The sequence below is a fragment of the Bufo bufo genome, chromosome 7, assembly GCF_905171765.1.
Source record: "Bufo bufo chromosome 7, aBufBuf1.1, whole genome shotgun sequence".
Taxonomy (NCBI): domain Eukaryota; kingdom Metazoa; phylum Chordata; class Amphibia; order Anura; family Bufonidae; genus Bufo; species Bufo bufo.
The window spans coordinates 166,305,593-166,322,916 of NC_053395.1; the positions used below are offsets into that span (position 1 = coordinate 166,305,593).

Below are 17,324 nucleotides of genomic sequence, written 5' to 3' on the forward strand. Positions count from 1 at the left end.
TATATTTATACATAGTAATTAGATCTCCCCTCAGTCGTCTTTTTTCTAAAGTGAATAACCCTAATTTTGATAATCTTTCAGGGTACTGTAGTTGCCCCATTCCAGTTATTACTTTAGTTGCCCTCCTCTGGACCCTCTCCAGCTCTGCTATGTCTGCCTTGTTCACTGGAGCCCAGAACTGTACACAGTACTCCATGTGTGGTCTGACTAATGATTTGTAAAGTAGTAGGAATATGTTCTCATCACGGGCATCTATGCCCCTTTTGATGCAACCCATTATCTTATTGGCCTTGGCAGCAGCTGCCTGACACTGTTTTTTGCAGCTTAGTTTGCTGTTTATTAAAATTCCTAGATCCTTTTCCATGTCAGTGTTACTGAGTGTTTTACCATGTAGTATGTACGGGTTACTTGCATTATTCCTTCCCATGTGCATAACTTTACATTTGTCAGTGTTAAACCTCATCTGCCACTTATCTGCTCAAGCCTCCAATCTATCCAGATCCCTCTGTAGTAGTATACTGTCCTCTTCAGTGTTAATTACTTTACAAAGTTTAGTGTCATCTGCGAAAATTGATATTTTACTATGCAAGCCTTCTACAAGATCATTAATAAATATATTGAAGAGAATAGGGCCCAATACTGACCCCTGAGGTACTCCACTAGTGACAGTGACCCAATCTGGGTATGTACCGTTAATAACCACCCTCTGTTTTCTATCATTGAGCCAGTTACTTACCCACTTACAGACGTTTTCTCCCAGTCCAAGCGTTCTCATTTTATATACTAACCTTTTATGTGGTACAGTGTCAAATGCTTTGGAGAAGTCCAGATATACGACATCCATTCATTCGCCGCTGTCAAGTCTAGAACTTACCTCCTCATAGAAACTGATTAAATTAGTTTGGCATGACCGATCCCTCACGAAGCCATGCTGATAAGGCGTTATTTGCTTATTTCTGTTGAGATGCACTAAGATAGCATCTCTCAGAAAACCTTCAAACAGTTTAACCACAACAGATGTTAAACTTACCGGCCTATAGTTTCCAGGCTCTGTTTTTGGACCCTTTTTGAATATTGGCACCACATTTGCCATGCGCCACATTTGCCAAACTGCTATAGAAAACCTGCTTTTTCCAGGATGTCCCTCCATGACAGCACCCACTGGAGGATGTCATATTGGTCTCTGTAGGCAGAGGAAGTGAGAGAGATTAAAAGGCCCCTCCCCATCCCCACTCTCCAGTGTTCTTCTTGTCCCTACAGGGGTAGGAGCAGAGAGGAGTCCCCGGGAGGGGGAAAAAAGGTTGAGGCTGGGTCGGGGGGTTTATTCCTCTCCTTTCAGCCTCCGGAAGCCTAAGCTAGCACCCCTTTGGGTCCCCTAGTTCTTCCCCCATACCTGGGGTCTGGGATCATTCCTGGACTCCGTCTTCAACACTCCAGTCGAGGTCATGTGCCTTGAATTAGCCGCAGTATCAGGGACGCCGATGCCACTTCTCCCGGGCGGTAGCTCTGGGCGGCTCCTGCACTCCTCTAGGCTCACTGTGGTGATGGATTGCCGCGCCGGACCACGTGACCAGAAGTGCATGTTTGCGTACGCCAGAAGAAGATGGAGCGCATTGCATGCTGGAGGCCTCGGTAATCTGAGGCTTCGCACGGGGGTTGACTCTTCCCTGGAATGAGTCCCCTGAAAGCGGAGGCGGAGCTGCAGGCGGGACGGACGGACCAAAATGGGGTAAGTCCATTTAAGTGATGATGGCTGTGAGGTCAGTTGTGCATCATGGAGGTCCAAATGTCTGGAAAGCAGGAGGCTGGAACAGACTCACCCGTCCAGGGTCATGTAAGTTACACTCCCTGCCCTGTTTTGCCCGGTATATTAGAGAGTTTTATATGTATCTAGCTCTATCTCTCTCTGTTCCGCATTATGCTACATGCACACGACAGTTGTTTTTTGCGTCCGACAAAAAAAACTGATGCGGCATCCGTTTTTTTCCCACAGATCCCTTGTAATAAATGCCTATCCTTGTCCGCAAATGTGAAAACAGTAGGACATGCGCAATTTTTTTTGCTGAAGGGAAACACTGACAACAGGCGCGGAACACAAACGGATGAACTATCAGCATTTTTTTGCTGACCCATTGAAATGAATGGGTCGTGTGCATGAGGCCTTAGGCTGAGAAAGAGACAGGACACAAGTCCCATGGAGATTCAAAAAAGAAAGCTAAAAAATGTGCGACATGTCCAAAAAAAACTACTGGAGTCATATAAAAAATCTCTGTCCGGACTGCTTGTCTAAAATTATTAAAGAGGAGCAACCTTCCTTTATGTCAGAATTGAGAGCTATAATAAGAGAAGAGGTCCAGGCGGCTGGACTAAGCCAGGTCCCTAACCCAGTCCCTTCTCCTCCAAACGACTCAGAGTTCAGATGGACTCTGATTCTGAGGATGACGACTTATATTACTCTGAAGAGATGCAAGAAAATCATCCCCCTTCCTCTCTTTCAGATGATCCAGGAAGACACTTGTTTTATGGTGAATACTTAGATCCGCTCCTAACAACAATAAGACAGACAATGGCTGTTGAGGAAGAGGAGCAGGCCCGTACCATTCAAGGCGAAATGTTTGGGGGCCTGAGATTTAAATCTGAAGGAGTTAATAAAAGACGAATGGGAGGAAGCAGAAAATAAACTATATGTGCCCCGTGAATTCAAAAGCAGACTGCTTTTTGACCCGGAAGAGGCAAAATTATGGGAAGAGATCCCTAAAGTCGATATAAAAGTGGCAAAGAAAACCACGATTCCATTTGAAGATTCGTCCCAGTTGAAGGATCTGATGGATCGAAAAATGTATGGCCTATTAAAGAAAGCACGGGAGTCTTCGGCTGTGTCCATTAATACAAATATTGCGGCTACATCTGTGGCCAGGGCAATGTTTCTGTGGCTCGAAAAACTGGAAAATCATCTAAAACTGAAGACATCCAGGGAAGAAATTTTAGAGTCACTACCATTATTAAAGACTGCTACTTCTTTCATGGCAGATGCCTCAGCAGAATCCATCCGGGTTTTCAGCAAGAAATGAGTCACTAACAAATACGGCTAGACGGGCCTATTTACAACAAAACCAAATATTATTCGTACCTTACCTAGACGATTTCTTACTGATAGCAGAATCAAAACAGTGTCTGGAGGATCACATTCAGCAAACTCTATCCCTCTTAAGACTTGGGATGGATTATAAATTACAAGAAATCGGACCTGCATCCGGATACCAGAAAAAGAATTCCTGGGAACCCTTCTAGATTCAGTAAACAGCATTCTTATCTCCCAGACATAAAACAAGAAAGGATAAGAGGGAAGATAAAATCCTTCAGGAAAAAGAAAGATCATACCTTAAGAGAGTCCATGCAGATCCTGGGTCTAATGACTTCATGCCTCTCAGTTATACTTTGGGCACAGGATCACTCAAGAGGATTACAAGACGCAGTGCTCTCATCATGGGACAGAGACCACCGCTCCCTCAACTCCAGGATAAACCTCTCAGAGAAGGTAAAGAACTCCTTGTTCTGGTGGATGAACCCTGTAAACATAAAGAAAGGAGTTCCTTGGAACATGTCGCCAGAGATGGTGATTACCACGGACACGAGTCAGAGTGGCTGGGACGCCCATTTTGGAGATCTCTTCTTTCAGGGGAAATGGTCCTTACAGGACAGCCAGAGGTCATCAAATTTCAGAAAGTTAAAGGCAGTACTGGAGACGCTAAGGGCTGCGGAGCATCTACTTCACGGACAACATATCAGGATACTTTCAGACAATATGACCACAGTCTGCTATCTGAAGTGTCAGGGAGGAACAAGAAACCCTCTCCTTCAGATTTGAATTGAATATTTACGTGGGCAGAAAAGAAAATCCTTTCCATTTCAGCCATTCACCTAAAGGGAGCATTCAACTCCACGGCAGATTTTCTGAGCAGACACAAATTCAACTCGGGAGAATGGATGCTCAACAAAGAGTTATTCCAGATGATTTGTCACAGGTGGGGCTGTCCACAAATAGACCTGTTTGCGTCAAAAGAAAATTCTCAGCTGGATTATTTCTATTCGCTAAATCCAAGAGACAATCCGATGGGAGTAGATACTTTTAGCTCAGGAGTAGAATATGGCCCTGGCATACACATTACCTCCACTACCTCTGATTCCAGCAGTTTAAAAAAATTTGAGAATGAGTTCAACAACTCTAATCTTGATAGCACCAGCCTGGCCCAAGAGAGGCTGGGTCCTAATTCTGAAGCAGAGGTCTATTGCGGATCTGATATCCCTCCCAAAGAGACAAGATCATCTTCTACAAGGTCCTCTAGAACATCCGGATCTTGAGAAGTTGAATCTAACAGCCTGGATACTGAGAGGCAGACTCTAAAAAAGAAGGGCCTCTCAGACAAGGTAATATCAACATTGCAAAAATGTCGCAAACCGGTAACTTCAGCCATATATAACAAAATATGGAAGAAGTTTTCTTCATGGCTGTCTCTTACTTATCCAGATAACCTTTAACAGTCAATAGGTCACATTCTGGATTTCCTTCAGATGGGATTTGATATGGGACTAAAGCTCAGTACCCTTAAAGTCCAGATTTCTGCGTTAGGTTGTTTTCTAGACACCCCATTAACAGACCACAGATGGATAAAAAGGTTTGTAAAGGCAGTGTCCAGTATGAGATCCACATTCAGACAGTCTGTTCCTGCTTTTGAACCAGTGGATAATTTCGGCTAAATGTTGTCCCTTAAAGCGTTGTTCCTTGTAGCATTAACTACAGCTCGTAGAATAGGGGAGATGCAAGCCCTTTTTATGAGGGAGCCATATTTAAAGGTTTTAGACGATCGTATAATACTAAAACTGGATCCGTCCTTCTTACCTAAGGTAGTTTCACCCTTTCACAGGGATCAGGAAATAATGCTTCCTTCATTTTGTACCTCCCCCAAAAATGTACAGGAAGAACGATTCCATTGTCTGGACGTTAGAAGAACAATCCTGGCTTACCTTCAAAGAACAAAATCCTGGAGGAGATCGACTAATCTTTTCATCCAGTTCGGTGGAAGGAACAAAAGCAACAGGGCTTCAAAACAGACCTTAGCACGAAGGATTAAAGAGACTATCAGAGAATCCTACAGACTTCAGAATATAGTCTGCCCTTTTTCTATAAAAGCCCACTCAACCAGAGCTATGGCAGCATTGTGGGCAGAGAAAGCCAAGGCCTCGGTTGATCAGATTTGCAAGGCCACAACATGGTCTAGTTTCCTGACTTTTGCTAAACACTATAGGCTAGATGCTCTACCCAACCAGGACCTGGCATTCGGACGGAAGGTCCTTCAGGCGGTGGTCCCCCCTTAGTTTCTAAGTTGGTAGTTCTCCAGTGGGTGCTGTCATGGAGGGACGTCCTGGAAACTAAGATTTAGTCTTACCGGTAAATGGTTTTCCAGGAGTCTGACATGACAGCACCCAGTATTGCCCCTCCCATTTTCTTTGTCCATTGTTTGATTGATCTGACTTTATGTAACAATGTGATGTTAAACATTGTGATTTCAAATAAATAAGTTGGATCCTATCTGGTGTAGTAAGTTTTAAAAAAACACTGGAGAGTGGAGGTGGGGAGGGGCCTTTTAATCTCTCTCGCTTCCTGTCCCTACAGAGACCAATAGGACATCCTCCAGTGGGTGCTGTCATGGCGGACTCCTGGAAAACCATTTACCGGTAAGACTTAGTCTTAGTTTCCATATGTACAGTGGATATAAAAAGTCTACACACCCCTGTTAAAATGTCAGATTTCTGTGATGTAAAAAAAATCTGAACTTTTTCCACCTTTAATGTGACCTATAAACTGTACAACTCAACTGAAAAGCAAACTAAAATCTTTTAGGTAGAGGGAAGAAAAAATATAAAAATAAAATAATATGGTTGCATAACTCAGTCTTTTTGGGTATGAGTCTATCAGCATGGCACATTTTGACTTGACAAGATTTGCCCACTCTTCTTTGCAAAAACTCCAAATTTGTCAGATTGCGAGGGCATCTCCTGTGCCCTCTTTAGATCACCCCACAGATTTTCAATCGGATTCAGGTCTGGGCTCTGGCTGGGCCATTCCAAAACTTTAATCATCTTCTGGTGAAGACATTCCTTTGTTGATTTGGATGTATGCTTTGGATTGTTGTCACGCAGAAAGAGGAAGTTCCTCTTCATGTATACTTTCTAGCAGAAGCCAGAAGGTTTTGTGCCAATATTGACTGGTATTTGGAACTGTTCATCATTCCCTCTAGCTTAACTAAGGCCCCAGTTCCAGCTGAAGAAAAACAGCCCCAAAGCATGATTCTGCCACCATCATGCTTCACTGTGGGTATGGTGTTCTTTTGGTGATGTGCAGTGTTTTTTTGGGGGGCCAAACATATCTTTTGGAATTATGGTCAAAAAGTTCAACCTTGGTTTCATCAGACATAGCACCTTTTCCCACATGCTTTTGGGAGACTTCAGATGTGTTTTTGTAAAATGTAGCTTGGATGTTTTTCTTCGTAAGAAAAGGCTTTCGTCTTGCCACTCTACCCCATAGCCCAGACATATGAAGAATACGGGAGATTGTTGTAACATGTACCACACAGCCAGTACTTGCCAGATATTCCTGCAGCTTCTTTTTTTTTTTTTTTTTTTAATCAAATCATTTTTATTGATCCATTATAGTAGACTTATTTTCTGACAGTACATTGTTTCTTCAATCACAAATACAGAGATTGGAATATAGCAATATCACATGACAATAACAGGAGAAAATCTCCTCACATCAGTATACAATGTACTCTAACAAGAGCAAATCTTATACAAAATATGCATAAAACATAGCAAAATCTTACCCCCCCTCCTCTCACCCGCACCTCCCACCCCCTCCTTGCAATTCAGAGCGTGAATTGCTCCAGCATATCTTATATCACGATATGAGTATGAGACAACCATTCATTCCACAATTTCTCAAACTTCTGAGGACAGTCTCTCTTCACAAACACACCTCTTTTCATGGTTAACATGTCATGCACCCTCCGCACATACTCATCCAGTGTTGGCGGACTCCCCTGGATCCACCGCTGCGCCACCAGCTTTCTAGCCACATATAACAGCCTCCCTACCGCCACCTTTACTAGCTCACTCCCTCCAATCTCCGACACGTATCCCAACACACATATCATAGGGTCCTTCTGCAACCTCAGCGTCAAGTTGCGATTAATCAAAGTCAACACCTCATCCCAGTAACTACCTATCACTGGACAAGACCAAAGCATATGCAACAGGTCCGCTCCTTCCTCCATACACTTCGGACATTTATCATCAGTCCTAACACCAATTTTCCGTAAAAATACCGGAGTTTTATATACCCTATGAATGATGAATAGTTGTGACAACTTACCCTGCTCACTTAAGGACACTCTGGGAACTGCCTCCAGTATATCTTCCCACTGATCTTTAGAAATGTCCCCCAGATCATCCTCCCATTTCACCATCTGCTTCAGAGGGGACCCTTCTAGAAATTTGCCCAGTAAAAGGGTATACACTTGCGAAATCACCCTCTCTTCCCCCCTATCGGGAGAACAAGTTTTTGTACCACATCTATTTTAGTTATAATACAACCTTTCCTTATCGTGACATCATAGGCATGCCTCAATTGTAGATACTGATAAAACCAGACCTTAGGGACATTGAATTCCTGCTGCAGACCCTGAAATGATTTGAACACATTCCCCTCCATCAGTTGACCTATCCTCATTACCTTATGAGGTTCCCAATTCCGGAGTCCTGACAAAGACAAGAATTCTGGCAATAGATTATTGTTCCATATTGGGGAAAGCTCTCCAACTCCACCCACACCTCTGAGCTGTTTCACCTTTGCCCATACCTTCTTCATAAGTTCAATAAGCAAGACCTTCTCTCTCCCCACATGCATTCCCGACCCCTCCAGTATACACATAAGGTCACTACTACCCAACCAGTGCTGCAGTATCCTTCCCGTCACATCCTGTGACTGGAAGTCAATCCAGCCCTTAAAGTGCTGTCACTGGGAGGCCAAGAAATAGATCCAGGCATTCGGAACTGCCAAACCTCCTTCTGTCTTAGGGTATTGCAAAGTCTCCAGCTTGATCCTTGCTTGACCGTACTTCCAAATAAGATCCCTGAACATGGAGTGTACTTTCCTAAACCTATCCAAAGGAATCCACACGGGGGCATTATTCAATACATACAGCAGCTGGGTCATCATTACCATCTTTAAAAGGTTTACTCTACCCACTACCGATAAAAAAAAAGCCTACACCAAGTCCTTACCTTCAGCCTGAAAGTAGCGAGCAACGGGGTCAGATATAATTCTTCAAAATCCGACAGTCTAGGTGTTATATACAACCCTAAGTATTTGAACTTATTTACCCAGGGTACCATACTATTAACTCGCCTACTTTGCAGGGCCTGCCCATCTATCGGCATCAAAGCTGACTTCTGCCAATTTATCTGAAGTCCAGAGAAGCTCCCGAATCTATCTATCAAAGCCATGGCCGCATCCAGAGATAACCCAGTATCGCCCAAGAATAATAAAGTGGCGTCAGCGTACATAGCCACTTTGTTCTGCACCGCACCATATCTAAACCCCATTATATGAGGCGACAGGCGAATTAGGGCTGCCAGTGGTTCAATTGCAAGAGCAAACAACAAGGGCGACAGTGGGCATCCCTGTCTGGTGCCTCTAGCCAAAACAAAGCTATCCGACAGCCCCCCATTTGCTCTAATTCTCGCCCTGGGACTCAACACCTTTACCCACTGAATAAACCGCCCACCAAAGCCCATGGCTCTCAATATCTCCCTCAAATAATTCCACTCTACACTATCAAACGCCTTGGCGGCATCAAGAGTAAGCAAGGCCCTGTCTCCACAGTTATCCGCCGGAATATTCAAACTGGCATATAATCTGCGGACATTTATAGCAGTCGACTTCCCTGGCATGAATCCCGTCTGATCCAGGTGTACAATGGTCAGAATCACCCTGGACAACCTGTTCGCCAACACCTTGGCCAGGAGCTTAACATCCGTTGTTAAAAGCAAAATTGGCCTATATGAATCCGGTAATTTGGGATCCTTCCCAGGCTTAGGGATAACTACAATAATAGCCTCCTGCATAGAATGTGGTAGCGAACCCGTCTCCAGTGAATGTTTAAGCACCTTGATCAATTCGGGAAAGAGTACTCCCTGCAGCTTCTTATATACCTCCACTGGTAGGCCATCTGCCCCGGAGCCTTACCATTTGCCATATCCCCAAGTGCGGCCTCCAGCTCCTCCATCGAGATCGCTCCTCTAATCTCTCCCTGTCCTCGTCTGACAACACTGATAACTGTGCCTCTGCCAAAAAGGTGGTCAAAGCCTCCTCAGAACTAGAGACAGTGGAAGCGTATAAAGACACATAAAAACCTTTTAAAATATCCAATATTCCTTTTGTGTCCTGGCTACTATTCCCAGTTCCATCCTTCAATTCCTGTATGCAAGAGGAACCCCGCTGAGCCTTAGAAACAACTGACAGTAGATGACCTACCTTCTCCCCCTCCTCAAAAGATCTTTGGCGGTAAAAACTACACTTCCGCTCTGCAGCCTGCATTAAATGGCACCTCAACTGTTCCTGAACTACCGCCAGCGCCTCACTATTAGCCAGGGAAGGTAACCTACCAAACACCCGTTCGGCTTCCACCACTTGCGCATGCGCTTTAATATCAGCTTCTCTGGACTTAGATTTATGCTTACTAATTTCTTTTATCAGTACTCCCCTCAAGAACGCTTTCATAGCATCCCAGACTCCGTGTATTGAAGCTGTCCCTCCATTTATAGCAAAGTATTCTCTGACCGCCAGAGAAACCTCAGACAGGTCACCCAGTACGTTTAGCCAGTGCGGGTTACATTTCCACAACCTCGGTCCCTGTCTGAGCACCCCCAGGCACAAGTCAATCTGCACCAAAGAATGGTCAGACAATGACCGAGGATGATAAGTAACATCCCTGATCAGTGGTATCATAACATCATTGACCAGAGCCAAGTCTATGCGTGATAGTGAATGATGCGTAGCAGATCTGCACGAATATTCGCAGATATTAGGGTTGCGTAGTCTCCACACATCAAACACACCAGTTTCATTCATTATATTCTTCAGAGCAACACTCCCCGGTGATCCGCCTGATCCTTCCACCCGACATCTATCCAAAGAGTCATCCGGCGTGCAATTGAAGTCTCCCACTAGTAGTCATGGCAACCCAGGGAAGTCCGCCACAAAGGTCATGATGGCCCGTATCAAAGGAGAAGCAAACGGAGGAGGCACATACACTGACACCAACACCATCTGGATCCCATCAATCTTACACACAATACATACAAACCTGCCCTCAGCATCCACACACTGCTGCACATGTTCATCTCTAATACTTTTATGCACTAACACACATACTCCCCTGGAATGTGAGGAATGGATTGCGTGTACTACGTGTCCCACCCAACTTTTATTCAGCCACTGTACAGTTTCATTAGTCAAATACGTTTCCTGCAGGCAACAGATGGCAGGCTGAAAACGCCTCAAGTAGTGAAAAATACACTGCCGTTTCCGTGCATTAGCCATACCCCTCACATTCCAGCTCAAAACTTTAATCACCTGTGTCACGACAAAACCCCGCGACATACCTGTCTCTCACACTCCACTCAATCTTCATCCATTCAGAGTTCACACCCTCAACCCCACCCCTGCCTATCACCCTACCACCCCCCCATCCCCCTCCCCAGTAATCAGGTTACTGCAAATGAGAACAGTAGTCCCCCCCCCTCTCCAACTTCAAACCCAAACACAGGGCAATCCGTGAGCAATTTGCCCCCTAGTGAATAATAAACAGTACTGATTCTAACAATACTTTCCCTTAGGCAGAGAATCCTCTCCACAACTGGGAAATACATTACAATCCCCTAACCTCTACTCCCACCTCAGAATCTACCATGCGGTAGCATTATATAGAACACTTCTTAACTGGTGTAACATTGAAATGACATTAAAGTGCAAACACATATGTATTTTAAACCCAAAAAGCATATCTGCCTCCTTCAAGTGTCCAAGGCTCCATTTCTCAGTTGCCGTTCGTGGACGTCCAGCCACTGCGCCGCTTCATCCGGATCCTCAAAAAATCTGGTGGATCCCAAAGCCACTACTCGCAATTTAGCAGGGAACAGCATGGCATATGGAACCTGCAGCCCTCTAAGCCTTTTCTTGATATCCATAAAACGGCTCCTCCTCCGCTGCACCTCATTCGAATAATCTGGGAAGATGGACACTTTGAACCCATTCAGAACCATCTCTTCATTATCCCTGGACTGATGTAGAATTGTGTCCTGATCTTCAAAATGCAAAATCTTCGCAAGAATAGGGCGAGGGGGCCTGCCCGGTGGGAGCGGCCGCATTGGCACTCTGTGCACCCGCTCCACCGCATACAGGGAAGATAGGCCTTTCTCATGAAACAACTGATACAACCATTTGTCCACAAATTCTGTGGCATTGACCCCCTCTGTCTTCTCTGGCATTCCTACAATCCGCAGATTGTTCCTCCGCGACCTGTTCTCTAGGTCATCCGCTTTGGCAAACAGGGCAGCAATGTCCTTCATAGACGTCTTAGACGCCATTTGCAAAGGCTGGACTACATCTTCCAATGAGGACACTCTCTTCTCCAATTCAGAGGTGCGCTCGGATATCTTGTGTAAATCATGTCTAACTATAGACACATCAGACTGCAGACTGCCGACTTGTACTGTGAGCACTTTAAGTGTGCTATTGCCACTTGCTACAGCAGCCATTATGTCCTTCAGAGTGGGCTCCTTTGTAGACCCGGCCCTAAGGCTCCCGATTGTGACACGATAGCCACTGGACACTTTCCTCTCACCAGGTAGGATTTTTCAAGTAATCGGAGCGTGCTACCGATAGTTTATAGCAGGATACTAGTAGGAGCAGTGAACGGTGCGTCTCACTCCATGCGCTCACAGGCCACGCCCCCCCCCCCCCCCCCCCCCGTAGCTTCTTTAATGTTGTTTTAGGCCTCTTGGTAGCCTCCCAGACCAGTTTTCTTCTCGTCTTTTCATCAATTTTGGAGGGACGTCCAGTTCTTGGTAATGTCACTGTTGTGCCATATTTAATCCACTCAATGATAACTGTCTTCTGTGTTCCATGGTATATCTAATGCCTTGGAAATTCTTTTGTACCCTTCTCCTGACTGATACCTTTTAACAATGAGATCCCTCTGATGCTTTGGAAGCTCTCTGTGGACCATGGCTTTTGCTGTGGGATGCGACTAAGAAAATTTCAGGAAAGACCAACTAGAGCAGCTGAACTTTATTTGGGGTTAATCAGAGGCACTTTAAATGATGGCAGGTGTATGCTGACTCCTATTTAGGCTGCATTCACACGTCCGTGGTGTGTTGCGGACCCGCAAATTGCGGGTCCGCAACACACCAACCCGGCACCCCCATAGAAATGCCTATTCTTGTCCGCAAGCTGCGGACAAGAATAGGACATGCTCTATCTTTTTGCGGAGCTGCGGACCCAAAGATCGGGGCCGCGCACCGCAAATGCGGATGCGGAGAGCACACTGTGTGCTGTCCGCATCCATTCCGTCCCTATAGAGAATGAATGGGTCCGCACCCGTTCCGCAAAATTGCGGAACGGATGCGGACCCATTTTGCGGACGTGTGAATGGAGCCTTAACATGATTTTGAATGTGATTGCTTAATACTGAACACAGCTACATCCCCAGTTATAAGAGGGTGTGCACACTTATGCAACCACATTATTTTAGGTTTTTTTGTTCCCTCCACCTAAAAGATTTCAGTTTGTTTTAAAATTGAGTAGTACAGTTTATAGGTCACATTAAAGGTGGAAAAAGTTCGGAAATTATTTATCTTTGTCTCATTTTTTTACAGCACATTTTAACAGGGGTGTGTAGACTTTTTATATCCACTGTATGTATGTATTTCTTACCTAAATATGCAGTTAAGGGCAGCATATTTCAGGGACAACTCGGTTCTCCTTTTCGCTATATCATCAAAATAGATATTAGACCATTTGGTGATTCGGAATGATAAAAGTATAGAGTTGACTCTTTTATGGTGTATTCACGAGTGTAGCGCTCCCCATGGCTCATTCAGCAGTGACTGACGGCCTTCTGTGTATCAATGTAATTCTGTATTAATATATGGAAGGGTAAAATAAAACATATATCATGTATGCAGTCTTGAAATATTTCCTAAAGCGGAGTTCACACAACCATTGCACGATGAAAACCACTGGTGCCATTCAGACCCTATTGACTTATAATGGGTCCATAGGGCTATGTTGTGGTTTCTGTCATTTTTACAGGAAGAGTAACTCGCAGCCCTATTCTTTTCATCAGCTCTGCTGAGACTGCCAACAGAGGCTCCAGAGCCCCTGACTGCAGTGTGAACAGAGCCTAAAGCAAAAATGCTTCACATGCTTGGGACTTGAGAAGGGAAAAAAGTACATGCTTAAGAATCTATACACAATAGCTTTGAATGTATCATATTTATATTCAAAAAGCACTCCAGGATGTTTTTTCTTGTCTATATAGTGCAGGATCTGCCTAAAAGAATAACATAGAGGCTATTGTGTATGCCTTGCATATACCTATTTTATTTGATGTGTAATTTGCGGGTTGTCTGTCATCTTGATTCCTCCTTCCCCACACTTCTCATCGTGCTTGGCATTGCAGAACCAGATGGAGTTGGGTCTCATCACTCTGCACGGAGTCCTGTGTAAAGGCAGCAATGACAAGTCAGTAACTCAGACCTACTGTCCCTTCACACTGCAGGGTCTCCATGATTTCCTATGTGATGCAGCTTGAGATGTCTGCCCTGTCATCTCTCTCTCCCCTCTCTGTTCTTACAGGCAGGAGGCAGGGAAACCAGTGTAAAGCTACATTTCATAGAACTACACTGGAGAGTCAGCACAAACAGATGGTACAGACAGGCAAGTGTATGTTGGGAGGTTTATATAACTGTATCTAATAACTGTATACAATCGCCTACTATGTACCTGCAATCTCTTTTGCAACAGAGTGCAGGGATATTCAGAGGAACACAGAGGGTGGGGAGGGGCTTGGGAGCTGCCAAAAGAGATTTAATTGCTGATGTCATCTGGTAGACTGACCTCCTGTCTACACATGAGAAAAAGCTCTGGGCTGGTGGTCAGATTTCAGATCGCATTGGTTCCCACATTGAAAGGGTTCAAAATGTATGTATGCAACTGAGTTATGAAAGAAATTACGCTGCTAGAATATTGTACATTTTTTATAAAATTGTTTGGATAAAATATTAATACTATTCAAGTTATGATTTTGACTCTACAGTTGTCATAAAGATGTCACGGGAAGACATACATAAAACATAAGCAATAAGAAGGAAGTGTTGCGGTCAGGCCCTGTTGTATATGCATAGGTCTAGAGGGAGACAATCACATGGTAGTTCCATTTGTCTGCATCAGATCTCATAAATTGAAATCTTATGTGAAATCTCCAAGGGACTGTTACAGCTTTTATTGGCAGGAAATGGGAATTTCACACACCTCACCTCACCTACAACTGTGTAACCTCCCAGCACTCGCCTGATTTCCTTCATAACAGAACCATTACCAGAAGATTGAGCAGACTCATAAAATATGTCTGAAACAATTAAGTAAAAAATAAAAATAAAAAAAATCGTATCTTTTGCTACGTACAGAGAATCTACCATATGTGATGGATTTTGTGTTTCACGTACCGTATATCGTAACATTGTGACGTTTATTTCTCTCTCCTTTGTATGCAGCCTCCAAAAGTGAAGTGCTTAACCCGGATCTGGCATCCGAACATCACTGAGACAGGGGAAATCTGTTTAAGGTGAGAACCGCTCTTTGTGAAGGTTGTACTTTTATTTATTTTTTCTCTTTCATTCTTTTTCAGCTGAGTCAGGTCTTGATGCCCAAAAGATCACATTCCTTAAGCAAAGGTCATATAACTTATTGATTTCTTTCCTGAATCTAGTAATTTGGAATACCACAAGAAAAATTATGTTAGAGAAACTGATGTTGTAGCTGTTCCTCAGCAATTCTACAGTACTCTGCTAATGAGAAGAATGTACTGCAGATGCTATGATGTGTGGGGTTATTATTTTGTCATATCGATTGCAGTATGTCTTATGATGCACTTTGTATTTAAAAAAAACAACAAAACAAAAAAACGATGGTTTAGGAACTCTTTGAACTATTAGGTAAATAAATGCATTATTATTGATCGTCCTCCATCATGCCATCGTAAAAATTATTATTGTTCGTATGATGGGTAGATATTGCCCTTACTAAAAACAGATGGCAGGTATTTGAACTGTTAGGTTATCAGATGGTTATAGAAAAGTACTATATAGTGCAAAACTTAGTAAGTTTGGGGGTGTTAAACATAAAGCTGGCCATAAGAAGCAAGGCTGAAGAATACGGATTTACCTGTTCTGCAAGGAAACACATTAGCGGGAAAGGACCTTAAAATTGACGCAAGAGGGATACGTTTTTGTGTAGTGTCATCTTTATGGAAGCACACCCTATTTTTTGTTAAAGGGACAGCGCTAGACTGGATAATAGGGACAGCTTCTCTCCTAATTGAGGATGTACTCCCTGAAGTCATTAAAGATCTGGATGTCCGAAAAGAAAAGGTCTGAATCGTGGCAAACTGGTTCCGTAACGTTTGTTTAATACTAGTCTGCTGGAGCTATTAGGGTTGGGTCTGACTGTAACCCCACGCTGGGCTGCTTGTCTGTTCAATTTCTCTCTTGAATCTGGTCACGGCGCTGCAGAGAGGTCTCTCCTGCAGTGCTCTGCTGATCACCTGCCACTTAGTGCGATCCCCAGTGCAGAGAGAATTCTGCATGAGGGTAATCATCATCAGTGCCATAAGCAGTGTGCTCCAGGGCTAAAGCATTGCAGAGAGGTTGCTCCTGCGATGCTAAAGGTGGCGACTGGGACACACACTGACTGGTGCTAGTAATTACTTCCAGCAGAGGGTCATTCTGTGCACAGGTATTCCAAGGCATTGGCTTCAGGGGTACCCACTGCCTGGCTAATCTGTGAGGGTAGTGGTATTACACCAACAAGGAGGAACCCTAACATATCAATTACCTCCTGGTGCACCACAGGTGTATATTTTGAACACTTGAAGCACACCAGCAGCACAATATCACTGGGTAACATATGCTTCTTTCACAGTGTGGCTGCAATATACCCTTCATGCCTGACTCAGTTCTATTTGGGCCACTGTCCGATATTTAGATATCAATAAAGTTATTGTAATTTATGTTATTTAACGTTCTATTCAGGCATGAACCAAGCAATTTCCCAGAACGTATACTGTTACTATGCTAGCTTAGTGAATTGGAACCTGTCAGCTTATTAAGACCTGTGATTACAGCAGCCTCTACATTGTTTTAAGCAAGAATTTTTATTTCTCTCCATTGTGGATGATTGTACCAATTGGAGGGAGGGGGAGCTACTTAGCTTGTAAAAGCAATGACTGGGACTGGCTACAGCTCTTTTACATCTGTATCATGGCAATAACCACTTCCTATTAGTGAATAAGAAAGGAGAAGCCTGCACTGGCTGAACTTAAATGTTTTATGAGGGGAACAAACAATGCTTGTTGTGTTTATAGGGCTCCCCAAAAAAAATGAAAAAAAGAACACCTGCAAAAACATAATACACTGAGAACGACAAAATATAAACAGTTGGTTGTGTGATTATTGACCCAAGCACCACTAAGGTGGTGCACCCTTTATGTTGGGCTCTTAAGTAGGGTATATGTTGAGGCAGGTTCACATTAATATTTGATAGTATTTCCTCTTGCTGAAATACAGGATGCCACTCTGGCATTGGTAATGGATGTGCAGATTCTGGATATCCTTCTGTGGTATGCCATTCCAAACTCTCAAATGGCTGTAGTTCAGCCAAAGTGGTTGTTAACTGCTGTACATAGATCTGTTGTCCCATTCAGTAGGAGACATTCTTGATGGGGGAGAAATCTGGCGATTGAGCTGGCTGCTGGAAACCTTGAAGAGCATGTTGTGTAGCAGTGGCAGTGTGTGGGCGGGTGTTATCTTTTTAAAACACCAGGTCTCCTAATGGAATAAAAAATTCTGTAGGACTGGTTACATGATGTCCTACACATACCGAAGGCTGGTTATTCTCTATACGTGGTGTTGGTCCTGTGTGT

The 17,324-nt window shown here is 43.9% G+C and overlaps 1 protein-coding gene across 2 annotated transcripts in view; it reads left to right on the forward strand.

Annotated features, from left to right (window-relative positions):
- The window catches only part of UBE2F (ubiquitin conjugating enzyme E2 F (putative)), a 279,007-nt gene that overhangs the window by 147,802 nt on the left and 113,881 nt on the right, over positions 1–17,324 (forward strand). For both annotated transcript variants that reach the window (XM_040441854.1, XM_040441853.1), the window contains exon 6: positions 14,899–14,969. In XM_040441854.1, the coding sequence (XP_040297788.1) occupies positions 14,899–14,969 (71 nt within the window). The remainder of the gene's footprint in view (positions 1–14,898; positions 14,970–17,324) is intronic.